At 44.3% G+C, this 22,634-nt stretch overlaps 1 protein-coding gene across 4 annotated transcripts in view; it reads right to left on the minus strand.

The window, feature by feature from the left end:
• LOC115135460 (calcium/calmodulin-dependent protein kinase type II subunit alpha) overlaps window positions 1-22,634 on the minus strand; it is a 67,636-nt gene that overhangs the window by 2,135 nt on the left and 42,867 nt on the right. The window contains exons 5-14 of one of the 4 annotated variants that reach the window (XM_065023491.1): window positions 20,215-20,309; window positions 19,337-19,459; window positions 19,069-19,152; window positions 18,350-18,392; window positions 15,799-15,836; window positions 14,483-14,515; window positions 13,880-13,928; window positions 7,518-7,593; window positions 6,031-6,125; window positions 258-486 (exon numbers count right to left, since the gene is read on the minus strand). In XM_065023491.1, the coding sequence (XP_064879563.1) occupies window positions 258-486; window positions 6,031-6,125; window positions 7,518-7,593; window positions 13,880-13,928; window positions 14,483-14,515; window positions 15,799-15,836; window positions 18,350-18,392; window positions 19,069-19,152; window positions 19,337-19,459; window positions 20,215-20,309 (865 nt within the window). Of the gene's footprint in view, window positions 1-253; window positions 487-6,030; window positions 6,126-7,517; window positions 7,594-13,879; window positions 13,929-14,482; window positions 14,516-15,798; window positions 16,487-18,349; window positions 18,393-19,068; window positions 19,153-19,336; window positions 19,460-20,214; window positions 20,310-22,634 lie in introns of those variants that run through there. The other 3 variants (XM_065023493.1, XM_029670164.2, XM_065023492.1) reach the window with 3 other exon arrangements.

Consider the following 22,634-nt stretch of genomic DNA (forward strand, 5'->3'; position numbering starts at 1 on the left):
GAGGAGACAGAGAAACGGAAAGGTTAACTTTACCTCGTTCAAAAACAAATAGGAGGGAATTAAAAGAGACGAAAAAGAAACACTGAAAACATAATGCAGTAGTCTGTGCCTGTCCAGCTAATGTATCTCTGGCATTGAGTAATAATAGGCCTGCATGCAATTGCAACAACTCCCACCAGATGGCAGGCCCTGATCTGAGATCTGTCTCCAGTATAGACAGTAGAAGAGCGGTGAGGAGACTCACCAGACTGACTTACTTGGTGATGGCGGAGGGTGATCCAGAGCGGTGGAAGTGGACTATCTGCCACTTGCCGTCGCGGCGGTGCCAGATGCGTGTCTCCTCCGACTGGGCGGTGCGGGGCATGCCGTTGGTGTCGATGTATTGGGTGATGCGGATGTAGGCGATGCAGGCAGCTTCCTCCCCGATCAGGTGGATGTGGGGGTTCAGGATGGTGGTGTGGACAGGCTTACTGTTCTTAGACCACACTGGGGTGAGGAGTAGCAAACAAATAAGACAATAGTCAGTCATTCTACAGGAATTTTCACAGTGGTTTATGACTAGGTATGCCATGTTCTCTCTCACTGATGATGTCACTTTCCCCTTATCAATGCTTTATGTAGTTAATATTTGAGTGGGTTCATTAATGTTATCATATCAGCATGTCTCTCTCAGCCTGCCACACTCTCATTATGTTTCTCTCCCTTTCTCTCCATTTCTCTCTTCCTCTTTCTCGCTCTGCCATTTTCCCAAATAGCCCAATCAAAGCCCATTAGAGCTGTTTCCACTGCCTGGGAGAACAGTGGCTGATATGAGAGGATTAGAGCAGAGCAGGGTTGGTCCATTACTCACCACAAATGAGAAATCAGGGAGCAAATGAGCCAGAAGCGTGCTTTCTGCAGCCACGGCTGGACACAGCCACTGCATCAGCTAATGAGCGCGATATTCACTTACAGAAACTGGCCCCAAGCTTCGGTTCTCAACAAGCTTCTGTTCTCCACAACTTCCTGTAATCCTGTAATTGTCGCCTTGGTAGTTTACTCCTGCATTGTTTTTATAAAAAATATATTTCTTGGTCCTGCTTTAAATTACGTGCCGCTTATATAGTCTTCATAAACACTACATCAACGTGTCAGAGATCACACGTTTATGTCATGCTCTATAAAGGGTTTATTAACTGTGTGACATGACCACCAATGTCAAATGTGACATAAACCTGTGTTTTATAAAGGGGGGGGGGGCATAAGCACTGCTTAATAAAGTCTTTATAAATCATATTAAATAGGTTTCAAAGTGTCATGCATCTAGGTAGAGCATTGCAATGCCAGGAAAGTGGGTTCTATTCCCAGGACCGTCCATACGTAAAAATGTATGCATGCATGACTGTAAGTCGCTTTGGATAAAAGCATCTGGTAAATTGTATATATTATATTGTATTAGTCTTAAATATTTCTAGGATGGCCCAACCTCTTTCCCTCTTTAGTGCATAGCTAGTATTGGACATGACCTCAACTTTCCCCCAAAATGCAGTGCTGCAAGATGACACACGCTCTAAAGTGCAGTCATGCACAGCAAAAAACATTGGTAGGAAATCCATTTGTATTTAAAAAATAATCTAATTCCATTTTTTTCCACAAATTTCATTTTCTCTGTTTTGTTTTTACAGGTTTCGGTTTCCCCCAGTTTTTTCACACTTTTCAATAGAAAAACAAACTAAATTGGAAACATCTTAAGCTGACAGTCCCCAAAATCGGGCACTGGATGTACTAAAAAATAGGCACAGTGTATTCGAAAAGTATTCAGACCCCTTGACTTTTTCCACATTTTGTTACATTACAGTCTTATTCTAAAATGGAATAAATACCTCTCTCATCTTTTTAAGTGGGAGAACTTGCACAATTGGTGGCTGACTAAATACTTTTTTGCCCCACTGTATCTGGAGAGACCTGAAAATAGCTGTGCAGCGACGCTCCCCATCCAACCTGATTGACCTGATACAACCTGATAAGGGTGTTGTGTGCAGATTGATAAAATATATATATAATTGAATACATTTTAGAATAAAAAGTCAAGTCCTCTGAATACTTTCCAAATATGTTTGCATCCGAATACTGTATATGTTTACATTACTTATTTTATTGGTTTCCCACCGTTTTAGAAGTCAGAAGACATTCCTAGGATGATGTCAAAATCCCCAGTCGATTAAACCTGTATTTGCCTCTATCTACTGGTCAGCTGCATCATTACATCCATTTATATTACTTCACTGCAATGTTATGTCATAGGTGGGGGGGTCCTTAGAAAAACATGAATCCAGCTGGACTGCATCAGGGCACAGACATGGCAAAGCAATAGCGGAATTTGTCTCAAGCAGGCGGATCTAAATACAAAAACTTTCATAGTTCTCCGATAAAGAATGCGACCTACACCCTTCCTTAAACCTAAAATAAGTAATAAGTCATTTTGTGGGGGAAGTCAAACATTTGTTTTTTTATGTCGGAGGCAGACACATTGCATATGCTCACAATGACAAAAATTGGGGCCCTTTAGTCCTTCTCCCCTTGTCTGTTTAATGTGGATTGAGACGTTCACAAATTTAACAGATTTTCACTATCACGAATGTCAGCCTTTATTAGCTCAACGTAATTTAAAGCAGGACCTCTTTGGGTGATCGCTATTCAAGTTTTGTCACATATACCTCCGCTCCCCCTCTCTGGCGCTCGATGTCTCCGGTCTACTAACCACCGATCCTGGCAACCCATTATTACACACACCTGGCAACCTTCATTACGCACACCTGTGCCTCATCATTAGGCACACCTGGACTTCATCACTTTCCTGATTACTCACCCTTTATCTATTGTTATCACCCTTCAGGCAGTATTGTTTCTGTGTTCATATGCCACTCTTATTCGTCTATCCACTCTGGTCGTTCTTATTAAACTCACCAACTGCACCTGCTTCCTGACTCCCTGCGTCTTCGTTACAAGTGGAATACAGATATCAAGTTTTTTTTTTTATCAACAATTTTGAATTGGTTTGGATATTTGACTACTTCTCCTAGCTAGCTGTTTTGATTTGAAATACCAGCCTAGATCTTCCTATATCATCTCATTGCCCGTAGCCAAAGATCGTTTTTCATGCGTGCAGTTTTCTGTACATTGCTTCGGAATGGTTGCTTCAACTGCTGGATGGAGTTTTTTTTTTTCAAACAGGACTTTTAGTTGCTTTTTTGCTGCTTTGATGTGCTTCTCACCTGTGGTAACCATGGAAACTAAAGATGCAACTAGACACCGGTACACACGGGAGAGCCTGCTTCTTCTAAGACATCCATTCTAGTCTCCACCAGGGCTGGATTGTCACGCCCTGATCTGTTTCACCCGTTGTTGTGATTTTCTCCACCTCCTCCAGGTGTCGCTTGTTGTTGCCCAGTGTATTTATCCCTGTGTTTCCTGTCTCTCTGTGCCAGTTCGTATTGTATGTTTTCAAGTCAACCAGCGTGTTTTCCCGTGCTCCTGTTTTCTATTATCTTTTTCTAGTCTTCCCGGTTTTGACCCTTGCCTGTTTTTTCTGGACTCCGTACCCGCCTGCCTGACCCTTCTGCCTGCCCTGACATCGAGCCTGTCTGCCACTCTGTACCTCTTGGACTCAGAATCTGGTTTTGACCTTTTGCCTGTCCACGACCATTCTCTTGCCTACTCCTTTTGGAGTATAAGTTAACTACAATGACTCTAACCATCTGCCTCCTGTGTCTGCATCTGGGTCTGCCTTGTGCCCTTACTGTATATAGAAGGGATGATGGATATAGTCGAGCCACACCCGCAAGCCCATGTTTGGATAGGAAAGCCCAGGAAGTGAGAGAGAAGAGGGGGAGTGAGGCAGAGGCTAAGGAGACTGGCTGCGACTAACGCCGGAAGGTGCCAGGCGGAGGTGGTGGTCGCTCCACCTTCCGAGGCAGAGGCCCAACGCTGGGTGAAGATGGACTGTGTTGAACCCGTTGTGGGAGAGTGGACAAAGGACCAATCAATTGAGAACTCAACCAAGTGCCCCAAACGGATCTTCCTGAGGTGGACTCATTCAAGCCCCTCGCCTCCAGAGGCATTGTTTACATCTTAATGTACGTAGTCTACTGCCAAAAATACACGGGATTCTGGATTGGATAACATCCCAGCTAGATTCTTGAGTGATGCTGCTGATCACATTGGACCTTATGTAACCCTCAGAATCAAGAGGTGAAACATGGAAGAGTTGTTCCTTTAAACCAGAAAGGAAGCAAAGTTGAGCAAAGGTACTACAGACCAGTGTCAATCTTGAGTGTGTTGTCAAAGTTTTTTTTTTCACTCCATGAACAGATCCTAAAGTACATTATATAGAACATTCACTCCAGTTATATATTCTCCCGGCACGTGTTTACTATACTTGACAGGTTTTATCAAGCAATAAATTGACAAGGGCAACTTCTGTGGTATGGACATGCTTGGCCTCCTTATTATGGGTGAAGCCACACCTAACTGATAGGGTCCAAAGTGTGGATGTGGGCAGGACATTGTCTGATGCTAAGGAGATAAATGGTTCCCTGGGGGGACACCACAGTTTTGGGGCCATTGCTTTTTGTTGTCGTTGCTCTACCTAAATGACATAGACTCCGCCTGTTCATGCCCTCTGTTCCTGTACGTGGATGAATCTGCCCTCTTGGTTTCACATAAGAATAAGTAGACCGTTGAAAAGACCCTAAGCAGCGAACTGACTAAAGTCAATAAGTGGTTAACCGGCAACAAACTGTCTCTGCATTTAGACAGAATGTATCCTGTTTGTTTCCCGAACACAACGTGAGAAACTCCTCCTCCAACTTCTCTGTCAAGTGTAATGGTGTAGCGTTTGAAGGGAGAAAAAAAAATGCTCTGTTACATACTTGGTGTGTGAACTGGACCCAACACATGACAGGTGAACTCATGGCTCTGAAGGTCATTGGGAAGGTTCACTCCATGACAATGTTCCTGGCAAGGGTAGCCAAGTTCCTGGATACAGAGTCTGTGAGGACCCTGGCAACATCTCTGATACATTGCCACTATGACGATGCTTGTATCTCATGATTCAGTGGCGTAACAAAACTTCAAACGTCCGAAAACAAAACAAAGGAAAATGACACTCCAAAGCTCAGCCATAGGACGCACATTTCAGGGGACTGAACGGTTGAGTTGGTGGTGCAGATCAAACTGTTGATGTTTTAAAAAAAAGTTATAAATGATCTTGCCACCCCCCAGTTATCTGTCTGGTTATATTCATTTCATTTGAGACTCTCATAGCCATCACACCAGAGCCAGTTGGCAATATCAGACCGCTGCGCTATAGAAGCAAGGCTGGAAAAAAGCTATTTCCATTACACTGGTGCAGAGGAATGGAATGGTGTACCAAACCATATAAAATACATCCCTACACTAGGGAATTTAAAAATAAACCATATGGTTTATGGGCAAACTGCGGCACAGGCTTAGAGAAAGTATCATTGTTTTAATGAATGTTACCTGGTAATCAATTAGATTTTATTTTCAAGGTTTCCTCCTTATTGATGAGATGTATTTGAGATGTGCTTTGTTTTCATGTTATAATCTTGTGTATATTTTGTTTTCGTGTATTTTCATGAAGCATTTTGTGGTTCTATTGTGTTTATAATAAAAATAATAAAACATCTTAACCACATCTAATGAAATATAAATTACATTGTGTCACTTATTATGGATACTGTTAGCTAGAGCTTATTGGCACAAAGGGACTATTAAAGCGCATTCCAAAGATATATTATACTAAAGTGTCACTTTCTCCCTCACTGGGACAATAAATGGATTGTTACTGCTGTATAGCAAGAGGTTTATAGTCATCCTGTGTACAGCCCTGGGATTTGATTACATATCCTCTGAAATTCAACACAGTTTTCCTATAGCGTGAACCTGTCTGTGTGTGATGTAAAACGTATATTTATCATTTCAAAAGAAATATAGTAGGAGTGAAGGCGGAGGAAGGGAGCAGCTCACAGTTCTCAAAGTAAAAGCGGTGGAAGTCCAGGCCCTCCACCAGGTTACCCAGAGCCTCTGGCTCAAACGCTGTCACGCTGGGGTCACACATCTTCCTACAGGTGAGAGAGAGAGAGAGAGAGAGAGAGAGAGAGAGAGAGAGAGAGAGAGAAAATTAAGAGAGACAGAAGGATACAGAGTCAGGGATAGAGACAGTAAGACAACTGGAGAGAAATAGAGCCAAGGTTATCTTCTGTTCTGCTCTTTGAAGTGCTTCAGTGAAGCGGTGAGACTGACCCTCCAGTCAGAGCTGCTTTTGCAGTATTTGGGGCATGTGACTCACTCGACAGAGTGTTTTCCGTGTCCATGGCAGATCGCTGCATGGTTGTAAAAGAGTTGAGCATGCAGGCAGAAGATTCTTTCCAGGCCTTGGTAATTGGCAGACAGCGCTACCATGACTGTGAACCTCTAACAACCACCTCTAAAAAAAATCCCCTCCTGACCTGGATGGGAATTTTATACACTTGGTTTTGAACAGGTGCTCCGATGACCCCCTGGCCGCAAGTTGTGACAGACATGCGAGGGACAGACTGGCGGGTTGCTACTCTCCTCAGAATGCCAACTTTGGAGAAAAACCTGCTGCTGTAGAAATCTATATCTGGCACTGTGCAGTGGGCTGGGGGAGAGTCACACTACTCAAGCACTCCAAGATGGGATATTGAATTGATCACTTTTACCGTTTACACAGTTCTAGAGCTGCATATAATGAAATAAAACGTTATTCATACGGTTTGCATAGAATATATTACCATGCAGCATACGTGCAACATTCTGGAGCAAATTATTGACATGCACAAGCTATTCTTGACCAAGGGATCAGCTTGTTAAGCCTTCAAATGGCCTTGATTGGTCAGGCAGACATTTTTCTACCCTCCTTTATCAGAGGAATTTAGTTCCAGACACATGCACTGAGACTGATGTTCTCTCTAAATCAGTAAGGACATAGACCTAAGGAGTTCTCCCCTCACAACCGCCTTAATGCCATCTTGGATTAACGTCTAAAGCCAAACCCGGAGTTATCAATTGCACTGTCACAATTGAGCTCATCAGACTCTATCAGTGGAATTGCATTGAAACAGATGTCACTAACATTTGTTTCTATTCCATCTATGTTACTTATATGCACTCTTAGAAGGGGGAAAAGGGGGGTTATCTATAACCTAAAGGGTTTCTTCGACTGTCCCCATAGGAGAAACCTTTGAAGAACCCTTTTTGGTTCCAGGTAGAACCTTTTTGGGCTCCAGGTAGAACTCTTTCCACAGAAGGTTCCAAATGGAACCCAAAATGGTTCTATCTGGATCCAAAAAGGGTTCTATCTGGAACCAAAAGGGGCTATTCTGTGGGAATTGCTGAAGAACCCTTTTGGAACCCTTTTTTATCTGAGAGTGTACAGCAGTACAGTGGGTGAACAGCAATGGGAAGGTACAGTACACGATTTGTTTACTTACGTATAGCTCTCGAAGTCTCCATTGCTGATGGCTTCTATAAGTTGCTCTGTCACCTTAATGATCTCCTGTTTCCTCACTGTGAAACACAGACACACAGCTCAGACACACAGCTCAAGCACACAGCACAAACACACAGCTCAAACACACAGCACAAACGTACAGCCCTGCACTGAAACTACTTGACAACAACCACCATGATGAATGGGACTGCAGTAAAATTCATTATTTTCCAATATGCCTGGCACTGGAAGAAATAAATGAGATCCCACCTTCGTAAAGCCCTGGGATTTGATTATATATCCTCTAAAATTCAACACAGTTTTCCTGTAGCATGAGACTGTGAGGTACCATTTCAAAGATACATTATATAGTAGGAGTAATGTGTGTGTGTGTGTGTGTGTGCATGCGTTTGTGCGTGCATGCGTGTGTACATGCATGTGTGTGTCCACGTGTGTGACCGCGTGTGTGTGCGTGCTTTGTACATGCATGTGTGTGGACTTGTGTCTGTGTGTGTGTCCGCGTGTGTGTCCGTGTGTGCTGCCTACTGCCTCCCAGTGCTTTACTGCGTGTGAAGGGGATGTTCTCTGCCCACACGGAGAGCTGCTTGTGCCGAGAGAGCTTTTACTCCCACCAGCTCTGGGTCGCAGCTCAGAGTTGGGAAAGCAAGGTCGCGCCTTGCATATGGTAAAGAGGGGTCGCTCACAGGGGTGACATCCTCGCAGATTGATCTCCTAACTCACTTTTCCTCTTCTGTAAATACAGAACTGATAGAATTATAATTTTCTCTCTGTCCTCCCCCCGAGCACCTCCTCCAACCACTGCAGAGAACACAGTTCTATCTCTCGTCCCGCCCACTCCACCCACACAGTTGCTCTGCATCACCCGGATTGCAGTTCTGCCACATGGATCTCACTCCTCCCTGGAGAAATCACAATGCAATTTTCTGGAACTACTTCCGGAAGGAGATAAGGTGTTGCAATGTACACATTTGTTTCCCCCAAAAAATCTACGAGCCTCTCCTAGTCAAAGAGGCTTAACTCACAGGCCCTTCTCTTCGAACACTCTTAAAAATACAGGTGCAAGTTGGGATCCAAATAAGGTTAGAGGCTAGAAGGGAACCATTTTAGGGTCTCTGAAGAATCATGAATGGGATGGTTCTTTGAAGAACCGTTCAGAAATCCAAAACCAGAAACATTTCAGCCCTCCAGGACTGGAATTTAATTGAATAGCCCTGCTGTAAGGCTTAACGCCTCATTTGCATATTTCCCAGGGTGCCTTTAGAGTGAATTTTAGAGTAACCAGTACCACACGTCTATTTTTGCTAGTGACAGAGACATGGTTGTTGCATTCATTCATTTTCAGTCCTGTGGCCCTCACCAAGTGAGATCCAAAGTGAATATGTTGTCATTAAAATGGTATTATTCAAGACAATACATATTTCATAACGCCTTCTTTTGAGTGCCTAGTTATACCCTAATACAGTGGCCTGAAACTCATAGTTTACAAGCCACATCAGGCCTGCAAGTCACATTATGCTGGCCAGAGTGGGGATATCCAAAATTTCAATTTTTTATTACACCACAACCTGAATTCAGAATGACTGCCAGGGATTGGTAGAATAATGTGTGAGACAACCTTAAACATCTAAAGTGGAACAATCATATCAGTAACGGGTGCGATAAATCCAAGTAACAGATTGGAATATTTTTTAAATATGTATATTTGAGTAGCCTAAGATGAATGAATCAATCAATGTGCATGCAAAAACACTAAAACAACAAACAATTACAAAGAAATCTACCAGCAATAGAGCATGCTGGGAAATATGATGATAACATGGTTTTGGTTCAACTCTGGTCATAGAGAGCAATAGTAATGGCATCTTTTTGTAGGCATTGACTCATTTATGGCTTGTTGAACAAAGGCTATGGTAAAGTTAATAGAGTTTTTTAAGGGTTTTGGATAAATGTCGAAAATAGGATCTGTGGTAAACACAGGGTTAAGGAGAGTTTAAATGTTCTGTTCTATTAAATAATCTTAATCTGCTAAAGTCACTTTTTTGTACATTTTGAAGCATTTATTTAATTTTAAAACACATAAACGCTTCATAATTCATAACGGTCATGTTAACTGACTGATATTATCTCATAGAACAAAACGTATAAGAGCTCCAAAACCTGTGTTAACCTCAGACCTTATTTTTGCCGTTTACCCCAAAATCTTTTTCTTTCGCCATTCATTTTCCCCATAGGAATGGCTAAACGAACCAGAGGTAACTCATTTCCGGTTTTTAGGACTACAAACTGGCAAGCTCTATTAACACCAACACTGTGGTTATTTTACACCTCTGAATCAACATATACAGTGGGGAGAACAAGTATTTGATACACTGCCGATTTTGTAGGTTTTCCTACTTACAAAGCATGTAGAGGTCTGTAATTTTTATCATAGGTACACTTCAACTGTGAGAGACAGAATCTAAAACAAAATTCCAGAAAATCACATTGTATGATTTTTTAAGTAATTAATTTGCATTTTATTGCATGACATACGTATTTGATACATCAGAAAAGCAGAACGTAATATTTGGTACAGAAACCTTTGTTTGCAATTACAGAGATCATAGTAGTAGTTCTTGACCAGGTTTGCACACACTGCAGCAGGGATTTTGACCCACTCCTCCATACAGACCTTCTCCAGAACCTTCAGGTTTCGGGGCTGTCGCTGGGCAATACAGACTTTCAGCTCCCTCCAAAGACTTTCTATTGGGTTCAGGTCTGGAGACTGGCTAGACCACTCCAGGACCTTGAGATGCTTCTTACGGAGCCACTCCTTAGTTGCCCTGGCTGTGTGTATCGGGTCGTTGTCATGCTGGAAGACCCAGCCACGACCCATCTTCAATGCTCTTACTGAGGGAAGGAGGTTGTTGGCCAAGATCTCGCGATACATGGCCCCATCCATCCTCCCCTCAGTACGGTGCAGTCGTCCTGTCCCCTTTGCAGAAAAGCATCCCCAAAGAATGATGTTTCCACCTCCATGCTTCACGGTTGGGATGGTGTTCTTGGGGTTGTACTCATCCTTCTTCTTCCTCCAAACACGGCGAGTGGAGTTTAGACCAAAAATTTATTTTTATCTCTCATCAGACCACATGACCTTCTCCCATTCCTCCTCTGGATCATCCAGATGGTTATTGGCAAACTTCAGACGGACCTGGACATGCGCTGCCTTGAGCAGGGGGACCTTGTGTGCGCTGCAGGATTTTAATCCATGACAGCGTAGTGTGTTACTAATGGTTTTTCTTTGAGACTGTGGTCCCAGCTCTCTTCAGGTCATTGACCAGGTCCTGCCGTGTAGTTCTGATCCCTCACCTTCCTCATGATCACGAGGTGGGATCTTGCATGGAGCCCCAGACCGAGGGTGATTGACCGTCATCTTGAACTTCTTCCATTTTCTAATAATTGCGCCAACAGTTGTTGCCTTCTCACCAAGCTGCTTGCCTATTGTCCTGTAGCCCATCCCAGCCTTGTGCAGGTCTACAATTTTATCCCTGTTGTCCTTACACAGCTCTCTAGTATTGGCCATTGTGGAGAGGTTGGAGTCTGTTTGATTGAGTGTGTGGACAGGTGTCTTTTATACAGGTAACAAGTTCAAACAGGTGCAGTTAATACAGGTAATGAGTGGAGAACAGGAGGGCTTCTTAAAGAAAAACTAACAGGTCTGTGAGAGCCGGAATTCTTACTGGTTGGTAGGTGATCAAATACTTATGTCATGCAATAAAATGCAAATTAATTACTTAAAAATTATACAATGTCATTTTCTGGATTTTTGTTTTAGATTCCGTCTCTCACATTTGAAGTGTACCTATGATAAACATTACAGACCTCTACATGCTTTGTATGTAGGAAAACCTGCAAAATCGGCAGTGTATCAAATACTTGTTCTCCCCATTGTATTTAAAATAGTATTTTTTTTAAATTATTCTGAAGAACCGAAGATGCCATGTCAGGAACCCCACAATTAACTCAAAGGTTCTTTATCAGGCAAGAGTTCTCCAGGGAACCTTAAGAGCTTAGAAAGAACCACTGAATAACTTGTATTCATTGTTCAGTGTAGTTAGTAAGAGATAGAGGTCTTTTTATCTATTTATTCCCATTCCCTAGAACATGGAGGCTCAAACTCAAGGAGCCCTTAATGACATAAGCAATAGCTATGCAACTCCCCCACCAACCGTTATCTAACTGACATACTCATATTCATTCATAAGGATATTGCCACTGTCAATGTATCAAATGGGAGTCAATACAGTAGCTATTTGTATTGCTTTATGAACTGAAATGTTTTCACAGTAGTCAATTGTCATAGTAGACCTGCCTCAAAAAACATACAGTAGAGATTTTAGAATCTGCTCTCCCCCTCTGTTAGGTTGTCAGTCTGTAGCCTTGTACAGTGCATTCCAGATGAATTCAGACCCCTTCCCTTTTTCCACATTTTGTCACGTTAGAGCCTTATTCTAAAATGGATTTAAAAAATGCTTCAAATCTACACACAATACCCCTTAATGACAAAGTGTCACACCCTGATCTGTTTCACCTGTCTTTGTGCTTGTCTCCACCCCCCTCCAGGTGTCGCCCATCTTCCCCCGTGTATTTATACCCGTGTTCTCTGTTTGTTTGTTGCCAGTTCGTTTTGTTCTTGAAACCTGCTATCGTTTGTACCCCTGCTCCTGTCTGTTTCTTGCTCCTGTGGCCGAGTCCTTCCCGGTTTTGACCCTTCTGCCTTCCCTGACCCTGAGCCTGCCTGCCGTTCTATACCTTCCCCCATCTCACTGGATTATCGACCCCTGCCTGCCTTTGACCGGTCGTTTGCCTGCCCCTGTGTTTAGAAATTAACATTTGTTTCTTCGACACTGTCTGCATCTCGGTCATACCTGAAACGTGATACAAAGCGAAAACAGGTTTAGAAATCTTTGTAAATGTATTCAAAAGCAAAAACAGAAACACCTTATTTATATAAGTATTCAGATGTTTTGCTATGAGACTCAAAATTGAGCTCAGGTGCATCCTGTTTTCATTGATCATCCTTGTACATATGTGGTCAATTCAATTGATTGGACATTATTTGGAAAGGCACACACCTGTCTATATAAGGTCCCACATTTGACAGTGCATGTCAGAGCAAAAATCAAGCCATGAGGTCGAAGGAATTGTCCGTAGAGCTCTGAGACATGATTGCATTGAGGCACATATCTGGGGAAGGGCACATGACAGCTCGCTTGGAGTTTGCCAAAAGGCACCTAAAGAAACAAGATTCTCTGGTCTGATGAAACCAAAATTGAACTCTTTGGACTGAATGCCAAGTGTCATGCCTGGAGGAAACCTGGCACCATCTCCACGGCATTGTGGTGGCAGTATTATGCTGTAGGGATGTTTTTCAGTAGCAGGAACTGGGACACTAGTCAGTATCGAGGGAAAGATGAATGGAGCGAAGTACAGAGAGATCCTTGATGACCTGCTCCAGAGTGCTTAGACTGGGGTGAAGGTTCACCTTCCAACAGGACAACGACCCTAAGCACACAGCCAAGACAAAGGAGGAGTGGCTTTGAGACAAGTCTCTGAGTAGCCCAGCCAGAGCCCAGACTTGAACCCGGTCGAGCATCACTTGAGACCTGAAAATAGCTGTGCAGCAACCAATCTGACAGAGCCTGAGAGGATCTGCAGAGAAGAATGGGGGAAACTCCCCAAACACAGGTGTGCCAAGCTTGTAGCGTCCAACCCAAGGAGACTCGAGGCTGTAATCGCTGCCAAAGGTGCTTCAACAAAGTACTGAGCAAAGGGTCTGAATAGTTATATAAATGTGAAAATCTAAAAACATTATGGTGTATTGTGTGTAGATTGATAAGGGGGGAAAAAACTATTTAATCAATTCTGGAATAAAGGCTGTATTGTAACAAAATGTGGAAAAAGTCAAGGGGTTTGAATTCTTTCCGAATGCCCTGTAAGTGGACTGTAACTGTAGTAAGAGGGAACCTATTCATAGCCGTGTTGTGCGGGTGTTAGGGTTATTTATAGCATTATTGAATGTCACTTTCTGAGCAGAGAAAGCCATATCTCAACAGCTGTGTGTGTGTGTGTGTGTGTGTGTGTGTGTGTGTGTGTGTGTGTGTGTGTGTGTGTGTGTGTGTGTGTGTGTGTGTGTGTGTACGTGCGTGCGAGTAACATACAGTACATGATGCGCATAGGGTATCTGTTAGGTTTAGCGGAGATACTGTATATTCCTCCTGAAAGCTGTCACCCTGTCCTATTAACACGTATAGACTGCAGGTGGTGAGACTGTGAGAGGTGAGAGGAAAGGGATAGCCTTACCTCTGGTGTCTTCATCCTCAATAGTGGTGTTGGTGCTTTCTGAGGATTCCTAGAAACAACACACAGACAGGTTCAGAGATTCACACTCAATTACAGCAGGTGTTATTCTCTCCACACGAGGGTGAGTGGAAGATCCGAGTCAAGACACACACACACCACACACCTCGGACAGACAGCCTGCCTGTCTGCACCTTTCAGAGAGAGAGAGAACAGGCTATTTGGTTAATCAGAGGTCTGGGTGGTAAGAGGAGTAGGGTGGGATATGGGAGGGAGGAACAGGAGGGAGGTAAAAACCTAGAGAAGGAGAGATAGGTTACCCCACGATGACCCCCCCCCCCACACACACACACACACACAAGAGCATATAAAAAAGCAGCGGGATTAGGCAACGTTAGAGATGGGATGTTCACACACACAAAAAAAAAAAGAAAGTCCAGCTCCATTTTGAATGACAGCTTTATTTGCTTGTTCTTTGGTTCGTTTGGATTTTTTTTTAACGCTATTATCACTTTCCCTGTTAGGCGGAAAGCCGAGCGCGGCAGAGACGCTCTGTCAAGAGGATGGGGGGGGTGGAGGGGGGGGTGGAGGGGGGATCACACTCACCATCAGCTGGACGCTGGAACTGGACTTCCTTTTCTGGAAGAGAAACGAGAAGAGGTTAGACAGGAACACGCAGGATGAGATGGAGACGGAAGCCAGGGAGCAACAGAGGGAGGAGAGGGAGACCTCCATGCTGCAGAGGGAGGACGTGTGTGTGTGTGTGTGTGGGTGGGTGGGTTTGAGGCTGAAGGTGTTGGTGTGTGTTTGGGGTTCGTATTGCCACGGTGCCCTTGTCGTCTCCCCCCGGACACCTCTCGGAGCCGTCTGGTTGGCAGGCCGTGCGGCGGCGTGTCATTTAGGAAACCTCCGGGCCAGGCAGGGCTGTGGTCAGGGAGGAATGCCTTTGATAAGGCAGAGGTGGCAGGGCTGAGTGGCCAGCAGCATGCCTCACTTATCCCAGTATCAGACACCCTGGACTGGACTGGCTGGGGATTACCACAGGTGGAGCATATCCCCTGATACATGTATATAGTATCTCACACACACTAACTCACAAAACAGACTCATAATACTGGAACAGACGAACGACATCAATAAACAGACAGACTCTCTCTCCTTTTGGCTCTCAAACTGAAAAGATGTCCAAGCGCTAATCTCATTAGCTACCTATCTAACTGACAATATGCTGAACATTGGATGGTGTTGCAGCAAAGCATGTTGTCGAACAGAGTTGATATGAATCCTCTGTTCTCCTGTGTGCTACTGCATATGTTGGTAGGGGAATTCGTCCAACCGTTAGGGGAAAAAACAGGAAAGGTGTGTGTTTACAACTTTGGACTTATGTCAAGGAAGATGACTGAACTTGGACTGCTTCTCCGCCAGCTGTCTCTGTGCATCTGAACAGTGTGACATGAGGGCAAAACTCAACATAACACCTCTCCACTCCACCGCCCAGTCTCACACCAAGGCATGGGGCCGAGACAATAGACTGTGTACGGGGGCAAACAAACAGGGAAGCGGGGACTATTAGCAGCTCCAGTTCTGCACACTGGAGGAGATCAGGGCTTTGGGTGGGGCCAGCATGTTCAGAGAGAAATGGAGCAAACAGTCAAACTCCCATAATCCCATATTGTACTTATATCTGTGTTCAGACGTTTTCAAAGAGCATGTCGGATTATTCCATTTCGCAAGTGAAGCTTTTGACGTGAAAGCACCTTTCACCTTTCACAACATGTTGAATAACGGCCAGATTTTGAAATGATAATGGTCTATCGACAGCGCGTGTTATATACACTAAACGGCTAGCCTCCAAAAGCCCTCCTCCAGGTCAGGTTTATTCCACGGTGAGAAAAGAGATCCCTGTGGAGCTGGAGCCCTACCTTCACACCATCCGTCTTCTTGTTGGCCTTGTTACCTCCTGCGCGGGACACAAAGAGAAACAGGGACAGGGCGATCAAAAAGGGCACGAAAGCCCAGAAGAGGAGGGCGAAGGGCATGGCCAACACTCAGTCGAACGCAAAAAAAAAAAAGAGTTCGAAGAAAATGGAGTAAATCAGATCCAGGTGTCTCTGGGAAATCAAATGTGATATTTTCTTCAAATCCAAGCCCTCTTCCTGCTCTCTACTGATCATAAACTCGGGTGAGACAGTGATATTGCCGAAAGAGTCCGTAGTAGCATCCGAACCCAACGGGCTGTTGAAGATTCTCTCAGGTCGTTCAACTGGTCAAATAAGAGTTTTTAGGGAAATAAAGCACAGTAAAAACAAAAATAGAAAAACACAAATTTCAAATGGTTTACTCTGTAGGGTAACACCAGAGGTTCTGGTGAACCAGACTGGGCTCTGCTACAGAGGCTGGCTGGGTGGGTGAGAGGGATCCGTGATATAGGAGCACTTGAGATAGGGAGATACCATGGGCACATTCCAGCCCCACTCCCTCACTCTCTAGAGTTTGGCTATGATCCATACAGTACATCACGTCCTGTTATTCCTAGTATTCTGGTCCAGTTTGTTGCCCGCTCCCTCCACCTATCCTCTTCCCTTCCTCTCCTCCTCGTCTCTGAGCTGGAATCATTTATTTGATGTCCTCTATGAGAGCTGAGCCAGGGTGTTTCCCCCACTTTATTTTCATCAACATGGCTACTAATTTTAGCCCTGGAGTGGGCCAGGGCTGTGTGGAGCATGGCCTCTCGTCTGCCCTCTCGTCAGCTTGGGCGTAGCCTGATCCCCGCCTCGCAGCCCCCTAGCTCCCTGGCACTGTGACCCCAAATCTCTCCTGCTGCTGGGGGCTGTGAGGGGTTGTGGCTGTACGCCGATGGGATTTCCCCCTGGTCTGCTCCCCGTCTGCAGTGGAATGGCTCTGGTAACCCCAAGCACTGACCTGAGGTCCGCTTTCTCTACCCTAATCCAAATCGCACTATTTACCGTCTTAAAAGCAAATCTGGCCTTGGACCAGCATTTACACAGCACTTCCGACCCACCCCAAGCATAATAGGAGAAGTTAATAGGCTAGAAAAAAAGGCTATTAAAAGCTTAAAGGGGAGATTTGGCTAAAGCGACATTATCATTATTGTAAATAGGCATGAAGTGGTAATCTTGCCTTATACAGTATCTGTGGACTGTAGTTCTCAACGGCTATCTGGAGGGTAAAGATAGACCGGGGAAAAAAGGAAAGATGAATGGTAGTGGTTAGAGGTGCTGAGATGGTTTTAAATCCACAAGGCCTCTAGGGTCAACGCTGTGGGGGCTTGGCTTTCAGACAGAATTCCCTGGCAGGTGGGAGATATAGGGTGGGGGTCTATTCCTGACTGGTATGAGAATGCGTGCCCATTTAAAGATGTCCCCTCACTGCTATTAATTTCCCCTGCTGTCCCCTTCAGGTCCACTTCTTTAATATACGAATGGTTATATGGAGCTATGAGGGGAGATAAACTCTGCTGGATGGAGATTGGTAGAGATGTGTAAACTGTGAGATTGGAAGGGGATCCCTCCAACTCTGCTTTGATTTTTTTTCTCCAAAACAATGTTCAACTGTGACTCGTTCATCAAGCCGTCCCTTCCTTGTAACCAAGAGGAGTATAATAAATGAGAGGATTTTGACAGAACATTGCAGATTACAGCAACATAGGGATGATAAATAGCCACATTATGTTCCACTAGTTCAGCGGTGGATTCTATGGCACACAACCAACTGAGTGAAGTCATGGAGGGACTGAGGATCCAATAGCAGATGGCTCAGCCACAGTAAGTGGGCTGGGATGACAACAACACATGCACCTTTGTCAATCAACAATCTACATTGTGATAACAACTAGCCTTTTAGTTAACAGATGGCCAGCCTCTTTCAGCCTCCCTACTATCACTAAATCTATTGCTTGACGGATTAAAACACAAAATGTCCTTGAAGGATTTTAGTCTCTGGAGAAAATAATATGTCCTACAATGTGTCCGTTTTGAACAGAAATCACAGACGTCGTTCCAATGAATGGGACAGTGAATGTGTTGGTATATCCGGACCAAAGTGTCTGACAGGGGAGTGTCAACTGGAATGGGGAAGTGTCCTGATGCATGACCAGTGAGTTCCACAGGCTGTCATCATCCCCTCCCTGTTCCATGGGCTTGGAGCCCCCCAGTCTAGGAGCAGCCATCTGAGACCATGTCACTCCTCTAGGATAGTGACCTCCCTAGGGACACCGTTAAGCTGTCCTCTAGTCTGTAGCTCCGTTGGTAGAGCATGGCGCTTGCAATGCCAGGGCAGTGGGTTTGATTCCCGGGACCACCCATACGTTTAAAAAAAAAAAAAAAATTAAAAAGGAAGCATGCATGACTGTGTGTCGCTTTTGGATAAAAGTGTCAGCTTAATGGCCGATTATTAAGCCCACTCATGAATGGAGAGGAGGACCGTTCGACAGGGCACCTCTACATGACTTACCGGAGAAGTTTCGGGTCGCCAACATGGTGGTGAGAATGGCACCCTTTGAACAAAGAGAGATGGATCGTTACATAAGATGAAAGAACAAAGGGATTCATGAAAAATGAGAGTTTATACTCTACCGTGTTCTTGGCTAGAATATAGCATTAACAGCTTGAGTAGGATGCTCACATGTATTATCAACAGCTTGGATTGCTGCTTACTGTCAATGTGAGGACCTAGAGTACTTCAACATTTTCTGTCTTAACAGCGCCAAATGAAATGTGCACGGGCAATCTCTATTCAAAAAGCAGTTGGTGTCACTGCATGAATATCACAATTCGTTAGTTTTAAGGTGTAGGTCGTTCCGATTCCTTAAGTGGAAGCTGAATGCATTACAATTCAATGGATCTGCCTTGCCTGAAAGGGGTTGTGTAAGAGGGCAAACACAAAAGCCGTATGTACAAAACCAAATGCATTAGATAGCTTCCACGTGAGACAAATCAAACAAAGAGACGTCCTCACATCTTGAACCATGGACTCGTCTAATGAAAGACATTTTGCCTCAATAGATCGCGCCATGAAGGCCATTTTGCCTTGATCACATTTCCATCCTCATTCAAACCGCCCTATTGGGTTCAAACCCCCTCACGGATATTTCTGGGCAATACAGAGATGACCATGTTGTGTTCCAGTATCATATCGACACTTCATTTTGCTCCCCGGGAGCTCTGCAATACCTTCAGCTTTCTTCTGGCGTTGAACTTTTTCAGGCATTCCACCGTCTCCTGTCTGTGCATGCAGGAGGCCACAGTGGAGCGGTGCTGTAGAGAGAAGAGGAGAGGAGAGGAGAGGAGAGGAGAGGAGAGGAGAGGAGAGGGAGAGGAGAGGAGGAGAGGAGAGGAGAGGAGGAGAAACAAAAGTCATGCCCGGTTCGATACAGGGACGAATCCTACCGCACCTCGTGGCCATCGTGAGAATGTGTGGACGTGCTCGCTCTGCACTCACTGAGATCCACGGGTGCTTGAGGACCTCAGAGGCTGTGATGCGCTTGGCAGGGTTGATCGTCAACATCTTGTTAATGAGATCCTTCGCCTCTGGAGTAACAGTGTCCCACTCAGGCGAGGGGAACTACAGTACACGTAAGAGGAGACATAGCACATAGCTGATGGCCTTTACATAGAAATAAATCGTGGGAATATAAAGCTGGTGATGATATTCGAATGAGCGAAAATCCCTTTCCCAAACGATACTCCAAAGTCTGTAGTCAGAGTAGAGGAATAAGAAAGTGTAGAGTGTGCCATGTAAGCCACAGTAAACGGGTTGTGATGACAACAACACACGCACCTTTGTCAATCAGCAATCTACATTGTGATAACAACTAGCCTTGTAGCTAACAGATGGCCAGCCTCTTTCAGCCTCCCTGCTATCACTAAATCTATTGCTTGACGGATTAAAATACAAAATGTCCTTGAAAGATTTTAGCCTCCGGAGAAAATAATATGTCCTGCAGTGTGTCCGTTTTGGACAGAAATCACAGACGTCGTTCCAATGAATGGGACAGTGACTGTATTTGTGTGTACTAGTATACAATACAAACGATTTCCCGAAGTCTGTAGGCAGAGTAGCGGAACAAGAAAGGGAGGAGTGTGCCATGGGATACTATGACTGTAATTGACGAAGAAAAAAACATGCAGATCTTTTTTTCCTCCCAGCAGAATGCCACAATTATACCAGGCACTGAATTGAAGATGATTCATCTACTTGGAAACTAGTGCGTTACACAATCCTGAAGAGACACTGCATTTCAACTGATCCCCAGCAGCCGTGAGCAACAAAGTAATATCGTATTGTTAAGAACAGGAGCTAGGAGGGATGTGACTCACATCGTAGGCCCCAGCCTTGATCTGCTGGTACAGTCTGTGCTGGTCCTCATCCCAGAACGGAGGGTAGCCCACCAGCAAGATGTACAGGATCACACCTGTACAGACAATATACATCACTACACAATAGGAGACTGTCCATCACTCCAGTTACTCAAGAATGAACTAGCATATAGCACATACATCTACCTTTGGTGAAAAGAAAAGGTGCTGTAGAAATCAATACATCTGAACCTTGATCACTCACATATGTATATATGTATGTATGTACAGTGTGTGTGTGTGTGTGTGTGTGTGTGTGTGTATGTTTACATTAATATCTCTATGTTTGTTGAAAAGAAAAGGTGCTGCAGAAGTAGTGTACCCTGTGTGTACAGTGGGGTCCATAATTATTGGCAACCTTGATAAAGATGAGCAAAGAAGGGTCTAAGATCTCTCCCAATCTGTTCTCCAATCTCATGACAATTTAGAAAAAGGCTCAGTGTGTTAGCCTTGCAAGGTGAGGTGTTGAACGGTATTGAATGCAAGGGTGCCAATAATTTTGACCACTATCTTTTAGATTTTGCGAGAAAAAAAAAAAAATCGGAGAAATTGTATTAATATAAAATAATATAGTTTTTGCATACAAAATGATTAGTTGTATAATTATACGTTTTTCACCTATTTATTAAGGGTGCCAACAATTTTGGACCTGACTGTATGTCTTCCATACACCCCTCCTTTGTCTCTCATTCTCTTCTACTCCCTCATTCCCACGCTGTCGCCCCCCTTAGCCATCAACCTTACGTATCCTGTGACTTCCTCTCACTCCCCCGAAGCCTGGCCATGAACCCATTGGCCATGAACCCATTGGCCATGAACCCATTGGCCATGAACCCATTGGCCATGAAGCCCACATGCATTTCAAGGTCAATAACAAAAGGCAGAGAAATACAGCTATGCACAGCGATGGGCCTTCTCCTTTAAAAAAACCACGAGGTTAAACTGCTCATTCTAGATTATGTCGGACAACCTCTCCCTCAACGTCAGCAAGACAAAGATCTGATCGTGGGGGCTAGAGGAAACGGAGGGCCGAGCACGCCCCCATCCTCATCTACAGGGCTGTAGTGGAGCGGGGCGAGAGCTTCACATTCCTCGGTGTCCACATCACTAAGGAATTAACATGGTCCATTAATTAACATGCACGACAATGCTTTTCCCCCCTCAGGAAGCTGAAAAGATTTGGCATGAAAAGACCCTCAAAAAGGTTCTACAGCTGCACCATTGAGAGCATCTTGACTGGCTGCATCACCGCTCGGTATGGCAACTCCTTGGCGCTCAAAAGGGTAGTTCTTTCGGCCCAGCACATCAACCTAGGCCGAGCTCCCTGCCATCCAGGGTGGTGTCAAAGGAAGCCGCTACAAAGTGTCAATGACTCCAGGACACCCAAGTCACAAACTGTTCTCTCTGCTACCGCATGGCAAGCAGTACCAGTGTACCAAGTCTGGAACCAACAGCACCCTGAACAGCTTCAACCCCCAAGCCATAAGACTACTAAATAGTTAACCAAATGGCCACCCAAACTATATGCATTGACCCACTTTGCAATAACTATTTTGACTCATCACATACACTGCTGCCACTGCTTATTACTTATCCTGTTGTCAGGTCACTTTACCCCTACCTATACGTACAGTAGAGTACTACATAGCTAGCTCAATTACCTAGTACCCCTGCTCATCGACCCGGTACCGGTACCTCGTGTATATAGCCAATTTACCGTTACTCATTGTGTATTTATTCCTTGTGTTATAATATTTTCTATATTTTTCTCTCTGCATTGCTTGGAAGGGCCTGTAAGCTAGCATTTCACTGTTCGTCTACACCACAGGAGGCTGCTGAAGGGAGGACAGCTCATACTAATGTCAGGAACGGTGCAAATGGAATTGGCATCAAACACCTGAAAATAGTATTTTTGATGTATTTGATACATTCCATTGATTCCGCTCCAGCCATTACCACAAGCCCGTCCTCCCCGATAACTGTGCCACCAACCTCCTGTGGTCGACACCTGCTGTTGAGGAAGCATGTGACAAATGCGCAATGTGAAAAGTTCCTGTACCACTACATATTGTCAAAGTTTATATCATGTTTACATATGATTCATATGATATTGATTATATACACGTACTACGTTCTGGGTAAAAGTTGTTCACACATCGGGTATAATTTCGATCGTCCATGTAAATATAAAATAACGGATAAATAAATAAATAAAAAATAGACCAGAGGAGGGCCAATTGAAGTGTGAGTTCTGCCACCTTGTTGACACAGAGGCCCTGTGGTACAGTATGTACATAGACATACACTCTTAGGAAAAAAAGGTGCTATCTAGAACCAAAACGGGTTCTTCGGCTGTTCCAGGTAGAACCCTTTTTGGTTCT

This window comes from Oncorhynchus nerka, linkage group LG10 (assembly GCF_034236695.1).
Source record: "Oncorhynchus nerka isolate Pitt River linkage group LG10, Oner_Uvic_2.0, whole genome shotgun sequence".
Taxonomy (NCBI): Eukaryota; Metazoa; Chordata; class Actinopteri; order Salmoniformes; family Salmonidae; genus Oncorhynchus; species Oncorhynchus nerka.